This window comes from Delphinapterus leucas, chromosome 10 (assembly GCF_059928025.1).
Source record: "Delphinapterus leucas isolate spDelLeu-1000000601 "Yukka" chromosome 10, BTC_Dleu_Yukka2, whole genome shotgun sequence".
NCBI lineage: Eukaryota > Metazoa > Chordata > Mammalia > Artiodactyla > Monodontidae > Delphinapterus > Delphinapterus leucas.
The window spans coordinates 41,244,145-41,251,779 of NC_143138.1; the positions used below are offsets into that span (position 1 = coordinate 41,244,145).

Consider the following 7,635-nt stretch of genomic DNA (forward strand, 5'->3'; position numbering starts at 1 on the left):
CAACTCTTTTGTTCCTGATATTCATGTATGTTTTCATCTTGGGGGTAATCTTCCCCCTCTTCCTTTTTTCTTCATAAATATCAGATTCTCTGGGGGTCAGGGACTTGGAAGGAGGACAGGTAAATGTGGTGTCAAGGGCTTCCCTCCTAATCCTCTTTTATTTAGCTCACTATCAAGTCAAATTCAAGAGCTTTCAGAAAGCAAGGTGAAACTTGCTTGGACTTCCCTGGTGGTGCAGCAGTTAAGACTCCATGCCCCCAGTGCAGGGGGCCCGGGTTCGATCCCTGCTCAGGGAAATAGATCCTGAATGCCGCAACTAAAAAGGTCCCGCATGTGGCAACGAAGATCCCATGTGCTGCAACTAAGACCTGGTGCAGCTAAAAAAATAAACAAATATTTTTAAAAAAGAAAGCAAGGTGAGGAGAGGCAGCCATGAAGCCTAGTGGGGAGCACAGAGAAACCAATTTAGGGTTTTACATTTGTAATGGGAAAATCTATCAATCGTATAGTTCACAATGAGAATGAATTGCTATTTAAAATTTGTCTTTTCCTGGAGAAGAAAAGTAGGGATGTTTTATCTCATTTTTCTAGTGGCTTCATAATGTGGGGACCTGCCCCAGGACAGATGGGACCTGTGGGGGAAACACATAGGGGAGTTTTGAGTTTGGGGGAGACAAGTGAGCTTTGGGCATTGGCCCATCACCAGCTAATTATCAAGGGGGTTAAGTGGTATTGCCCTGCGGTCTGCTCTGAGATGGTTCAGAGGGTAGGGGGTTCGGGTTTCTGGCTTAGGAAAGCAGAAAGGAGAAAATGAAGCTCATCTGGGCTAGGACAGATGAAGCAATGGAAGCCCAGGGAGGGATTTTTCAGGGCTGTGGCCCTGATCTCTTAGGAACTGCTTCTCTTCTGCAGTCTTGCTTTGAGGCCAGCTAACTGCACTCTCCCTACATCTCCTTCCTTAGCAGCCCTGCCTCTACCACATGCCCCAGAAGGGCCCCTTGTCCACCTGTTTCCTGGGTGACAGGACAGACCAAGGAATATGTAATCAAGGGATAAATTCCCAAGTAACTTCCCTTAAAGGAGAAAGAGAGGTTACCTATTCCCCAGTCTTTGAGGAGGACCTTGAGCGGAAACAGTTAAACCAGTGGGCAGTCCAGGCTGCATACATCTCGGGAATATTGGGTTTATTCTCTCCACTGAGCTAGGGAAATCCACCTACAGACTGTTCCTTAGGAGAGTTAAGAGACCAGTTGTTAAAAGCCCAGGGCAGGGTGAGATTTACCTAGTAACTGATGATGCTGAGCGGAGGCGCTCAGCGATTTGTCTCTACACTTGTCCCCGCCTACCTAGCCAATCTGACAGTTCTCAGTTTGGGACACTGAGTTAGATGATCAGGTAAGGAACAGGTATAGTATCTAGGGGCTTGGTAGCTCCAAATCGCTCATTTAGAGAGCATCGAGGGGGCTCCGGCAATAACCATATTCCCACTCAGTGTTTGGAGATCATCTACCCAGGCTGGGACTTCTCGGGCAGGCAAGGACCCAGGGCCCCTGGAAGAACTGGTCCAGGGGACAGGATTCCCCGTGTCTCCCCCGAGGAGAGCATGACTGCCCTCCTGCCGCTGCTGCTGGGCCTCAGCCTGGGCTGCACCGGAGCAGGTAAGGACCCTCCCTTCCTCTGCTCCCTTTGGGTAGGGTGTTCAGTTTTGTTATTGGATTCGGATACCCCAAACTAGTCTGTCTCCCTATTACATACTCCCATAGCACTTTGTACTGTACCTTTGTAGCAATTTTTTTAATTTTTTTTTTTATTGAAGTTTAGTTGATTTACAATGTTGTGTTAATTTCTGCTGTACAGCAAAGTGACTCAGTTATACACATGTATACGTTCTTTTTTAATATTCTTTTCCATTATGGTTTATCCCAGGCTATTGACTATAGTTCCCTGTGCTACACAGTAGGACCTTGTTGTTTTTCTGTGTAGCAATTTTAATGTAATTAAGCTGTATAATTATTCGTGTAATAGACATTTCCTGTTGGAAGGTAGGCAAAGACGGTATCTGCCCTGTTGAATGCTGCATCCCCAGCTCCTAGCATGGTGCCTAGCACACAGCGAGTGCTTCAGAAATACATGTGGCACGAATATTTAATAATGTGTCCAGCACAGAACAAGGCTGACTCTTTCCTTTGGCCCCTTTTCTCACTCGATCACTGGCCTTACTGAAGGTCTTATCCTGGGTAAATTGTTGTGTTTAAACATGCAAATAATTTTGGGCTACTTGTGTCCGCATGCTTAGTCTCACATAAAGAGGAAACGGGATCTAGAAACTTCTCTGCTAGGACCATCTATGCCCTTAATCGGGACTCTCAGAGACTCTGGTCCATGAGCTTGGTCAGCAGATGCTGCCTCAGTCAGGAAACCTGTGCCCCACTCACCAGGTGTAACTGAGGCTTGGGCTCCTGCAGAGGACTCTGACCTATCCCCCTTCTCTGGCTCCTGCAGGAGGCTTTGTGGCCCACGTGGAAAGCACCTGTCTGCTGGATGACAATGGGACTCCAAAAGGGTTCACATATTGTATCTCCTTCAACAAGGATTTGCTGACCTGCTGGGATCCCCTGCAGGCCATTATGGTCCCTTGTGAATTTGGGGTACTGAACAGCTTGGCCAAATACCTCTCAGATTACCTCAACCATAAGGAAAACCTGATCCAACGCTTATCCAACGGGCTGCAGGACTGTGCCACACACACCCAGCCCTTCTGGAGATCTCTGACCCACAGGACACGTAAGGCGAGAAGGGAGCAGAGGGATGGTTAGGAAGCACAGTTAGGAGAGGGGAGGCCAAGAAGGGTCCCTCACCGGCAAGGGGTTTGAGCTGTGGGCAGGAAAGAAGCAGAAAATCGGAGGACCTGGGATGTAAAAAGAGGGAGGGTTGACCCTTACGAGGACACAAGGTGGTTGACAGGGGTAGGGCAGGAATGAAAAAGGGGAGGTGATGTTTGAGCCAGTGAGGAGCTATCGTGGGGAGAGTAAGCTAGTTTTCCTTCAATTTAGAGCATCTCAGGAGGCAGATCCAAGTTCAACCAGGGGTTGAACTGTCAGAATTACCAGAATGGCTTTTCCCAAAATGCTCACGCCACTGTAGCCCAGGTTCTGGTGTCCCGGGTCTGAGACAGGCCCAGGCATGGGAATATTTGGAAAACCTCCCAGGGAATTCTGATGCAAACTCTCTCACCCTTAATCACTTGCATTGAGAATGACTTGAGATTTTTAAAAGAAAACTTGAAGTTCTCTATCGTACAGAGTACTGTGTCTTAAGATGTGATTTCTCAGAATCGCCTGGGGAAGGTGCTTGTTAAAAACACAAGCCCTTGAGAACCACTACAGATCTGTTGGATGAAAATATCCAGGGATGCAGGCTCGGGAATCTGCAACTTCACACAATATCTTGGATTTTTATTGAATATTTTGTTTGAAAAACACCCAAGCAAGCGGAAGGGTCACCTAGAAAAGTAAACTATTAAAAGATGGCAACATGAATGATCTCATGAATTAGATTCCCTCGTCCAAATTTAGGAGAGTTAGTCCTGAGTTAGTCTTGTTTCCTTAAACTATTCAAGGAAAAAAAAAAGGCTTTCTTTATCAAGTCAATGTGTTCAATGAGATTTGAGGACAAGGGTGTTTTCCTACTTTTGCAAACCCCCCACTATAACTCTGGATGACAATTCACTTATGCACTTGAACTTAATACAATGACTTCTGAAACAGCCTGCAGTTCAGCCCTGGCTTCTACTTATTGTAAACAAATATAATTTTGGAGGAAAAAGGAAGGAGCAGTGATGAAATGGGAGCCAAGAAAGAGTGAAGCAGGAGTACATTCTAACTCCTCATTTTCAAAGGGATATGTATGGGAATGAGGTGGGGGTTGGGAAGGTCGGTGGGCAAAATCCAGGAAGAATTCAAGTAGGAAAGAAACCAGGTTGGAGGAAAAGCCAGAATGTTGCCCTCCTTCGTGACTCTTTTTTCCTCCTCTGCAGGACCGCCATCTGTGCAAGTAGTTAAAACCACTCCTTTTAACACGAGGGAGACTGTGATGCTGGCCTGCTACGTGTGGGGCTTCTATCCAGCTGATGTGACCATCATGTGGAGGAAGAACGGGCAGCTGGTCCTCCCTCACGGCAGCGCCCATAAGACCGTCCAGCCCAACGGAGACTGGACATACCAGACCGTCTCCCATTTGGCCATAACCCCCTCTTTTGGGGACACCTACACCTGTGTGGTAGAGCACATTGGCACTCTTGAACCCATCTTTCAGGACTGGAGTAAGTGTGGAGCAGGTGGGAGGAATTAGCGTTAAAGCAGAGAGCTACTGTCATTCCCTAGCGGTCAAGTTAGGACTCCGCGCTTCCCCTGCGGGGGACACGGGTTCCATCCCTGGTTGGGAAACTGAGATCCTACATGCTGTGCAGCGTGGCCAAAAAAAAAAAAAAAAAAAAAGAGAGAGCTACTTCAGGTGAGTGGTTGTAAAAAGAACACCAATATTTTGGCAGAGGGAATGGGATGTAGAGAGGTCCTCCACGGTAGAGGGGAGAGAGGGAGATGCTCAGAAAGAGTGAGTCTGGAGGAACTTACGGAGGGTTCACGACCAGAGATGGGGCCAGGGGATACAGACACGGAAAGAGTTAGTTATTGTTGGACTCCCCTGGCGGTCCAGTGGTTAAGACTCCGAGCTTGCAGTGCAGGAGTCACGGGGTTCGATCCCTGGTCGGGGAAGATCCTGCATGCATGACAAGAGTTACTGTTGCTGTTGCTACGGTACTGTGGTTGGTGTTATGTGCTTGTCTGATGGTGGGAGGGGAGCCTGACTGTCCTGAAAAGAGGATGTCGATTTGGTAACCATATTTTCAGAAGCCCAAATTGTGATGCGATATTCTAGGATTCTCGGATTTCCGCTATTCTGTTATCAGGTCAGGAATGGGAGTTGGAGAAATAAAGAAGGTCACGGAAGAAAGGGGACTCTCTCGGTCTGGGGGCCGTACTGAATTGGGGCTGCTCTATCAGGGAGGAAGAAGCCAGGGCTGGCAGACACTTTGGTGTACACGCTTGGAGGCTACTGCATAAAGCCAGTCACCATTGTTTGAACCCCGGGATTGGAAGTAGTTAAAGGAAAGGAATCCGGGTGGGGGACAGGATTCAGAGTAGGGCCAGCTCCAGGAAGTGAGGGCTGTGGAGGGGGGTGGAGACAGGTTCTGGAAGGACCCAAATCTGGACGTGGGCAGGTAGGAGACACATAAGTACTTGGATAACTCATGGAATGAAACCTTGGGAAGTTAGGAAAGGCGGAAAGACAATTTCATAGGAAAATGCTCAGACAGAGTGGTCAAGGGAGCAAGTGTTGTCACCACAGGCAAATGGAGAGAGGGATGGGGAACGCTGTGTTCCTCAGCAAGGGTGCCGTTGGGGTGAAGGAAGAATACAGGATGCCTCGAGAGACCCCACCATGTTAGAGAGGATCTGGAAGCGGGGGTACTAACTCAGGGAGAGCGGCTCCCCAGGGAACCACAGGAGTAGAGACTCACAGGATGGGGGTTTTGAGGAAAGGCCACTTCCTTGGGCCTGGATTGGTGTGAGCTAGACCCTTGGGGTCCGGATACAGCACCTCTGAACCTGAGCTGGAGGTCGCAGTAAATGAAGTTGCTCTGGGAATGAGCAAGAGAAATTGGTTCTAGTAAGTTTCTACTTCCGCAGCTCCTGGGCTGTTGCCAGTGCAGACAGTGAAGGTTTTCGCGTGTGTTGTGGCTCTGGGCCTGGGCCTCGTCATCTTCTCTCTTGGTTTGATCAGCTGGCGGAGAGCTGCCTCCTCCGGTGAGTGACCCTCCTGAACTCTCAATCCCAACCTCTGCTCACTTTAAAAAATTTAAAAAAGAAAAATTTATTTGGCTTTGTTGGGTCTTAGTTCTGGCATGGGGGATCTTTAGTTGCAGCATGCGGACTCTTAGTCGCAGCATGCAGTCTCTAGTTCCCTGGCCAGGGATCGAACCCGGGCCCCCTGCATTGGGAGCACAGAGTCTTAACCACTGGACCACCAGGCAAGTCCCTCTGTTCACTTTCTCTTTGTGACTGGTTCTCCCATGGCTACCCCATTGGCTGTGAATAATACTAGAGACTTTTATCCGCCAAGACTGTCCTCCACTCAAATATTTTCTTCTCCTAGGCTACGTTTTCCTCCCAGGGTCCAATTATCCAGAAGGTAACGTGTCTGTTGGTCTGTCTGCCTGCTGGTCCTTTGGAGCGGGTGAAAGTTAGAGGGAGTCACCGTTGGGTTCAGCTAATGGTGCTATTTGGAGCGGGGGTGAGCTTCCACCAGGCTCGGGCTGACAATGTGATTGAAGCTGCCGTTGCTGGGATCAGGAACAGAAGCGGGGAGCACCTACCCCCTTCTCTTCTACCCAACGGAGTGTCTGAAGGTGGCTCCTTAGTGTTTGGTGATCTAGAATTTTCCATATCACTGTATTAAAGGCTCTGGCATGGATGGTTATAGGGACAAACAATGGGGTCAAGTTGGTTTGGAGCTTTATTACCTTGTTTTCATTTCTTCTGCAGGTCAGCACATTTCCTAGAGGCAGAATCCTACAAGTTCTTCTCCACGTGAGGAGATTCAAACTCTTAAGGATGCTCTTGTGCTCCTCCAGCCCGTCCAAGCTTCCACATTTTCTGGGATCCTATGGTTTCTCTATTTGAGTCTATGAATTTCCCAGTCCCTGCTATGGAAACCTTACAACTTGGGGAACTCATTCCTGGGAATATTCTGTAACCAAGGTGTTGTCCATAGGTAGAGCCCAAGGCTACGTATCTGGGCTGAATATAATCTGGGGAAAAACGTCAAAGGCCCTCTTGGGGGTCCCCTGTGCCACAGAGGCATGTGTCGCTGGTGATCGGCTCTGAGGAATAAACTCTGGTGGAAATACAGTTTTTTCCATGCTTTTTCTTGAGGCCCTGAGGGGGGACTATAGGCAGTTAGGGGCTGGGCTTGATTCACTCTCCTACTGCAGTCGAGGAGTCAGTGTTTCCTCCCATTTTCCCATCTAGACATGACAGAAATGGGGACAGTTTCCTGATGGATAATTCATAAGAAGGTAATAAACTGTGGGGGGATGGAGTCACAGAGTCAGGGATAGGAGGGGGTTAACAGTTTTCTGACCTCATAAGGGATCTTAATGAGGATTAAATGAGTTCATACTTGTAAACGGCTGCGAACATTACCTGGCACACAGCCAGCCCACACTCGTGACATATCAGTCACAACTTTCTGGGCCAGGTGCTCTACTAGGTGCTTTACATGCATTGTTTCATCTGATCCTCATCACAACTCTGACACAGACCCTCAGATAGTCAGTATTCAAGGGGCAGAGCTCAATTTCTGATCTGAGTTCTGGGCAGTTATTTCTTCCATAACCTACGTGGGAAAGGGACCGTAACTCGAGTGCTTATCACGACCTAGGCACTGGGCTAAGTGATTTATGTTGTATCTCATTCATTCTCCACAATCACCTGGTAAGGAAGGATGGTCTCCCTCTGAGTCACAGATGAAAGTGAGGTTCAGAGAGGGTAAATAACTTGTCCAAGGTTGAACAGC

At 48.3% G+C, this 7,635-nt stretch overlaps 1 protein-coding gene across 2 annotated transcripts; it reads left to right on the forward strand.

The window, feature by feature from the left end:
* Positions 1–1,400: 1,400 nt before the first annotated feature.
* Positions 1,401–6,968, forward strand: LOC111178664 (HLA class II histocompatibility antigen, DM beta chain). 2 transcript variants are annotated; one of them, XM_022581566.3, is made up of 6 exons: positions 1,401–1,658; positions 2,503–2,784; positions 4,037–4,321; positions 5,748–5,864; positions 6,214–6,249; positions 6,603–6,968. In XM_022581566.3, exons 1-6 carry the CDS (start codon positions 1,604–1,606, stop codon positions 6,617–6,619), a joined length of 792 nt encoding a protein of 263 aa, XP_022437274.2. In that variant the 5' UTR covers positions 1,401–1,603; the 3' UTR covers positions 6,620–6,968. The 2 variants fall into 2 exon arrangements, with proteins under 2 accessions (XP_022437274.2, XP_022437275.2); XM_022581567.3 differs by lacking the exon at positions 6,214–6,249 and having other exon boundaries at positions 1,460–1,658.
* Positions 6,969–7,635: the final 667 nt, after the last annotated feature.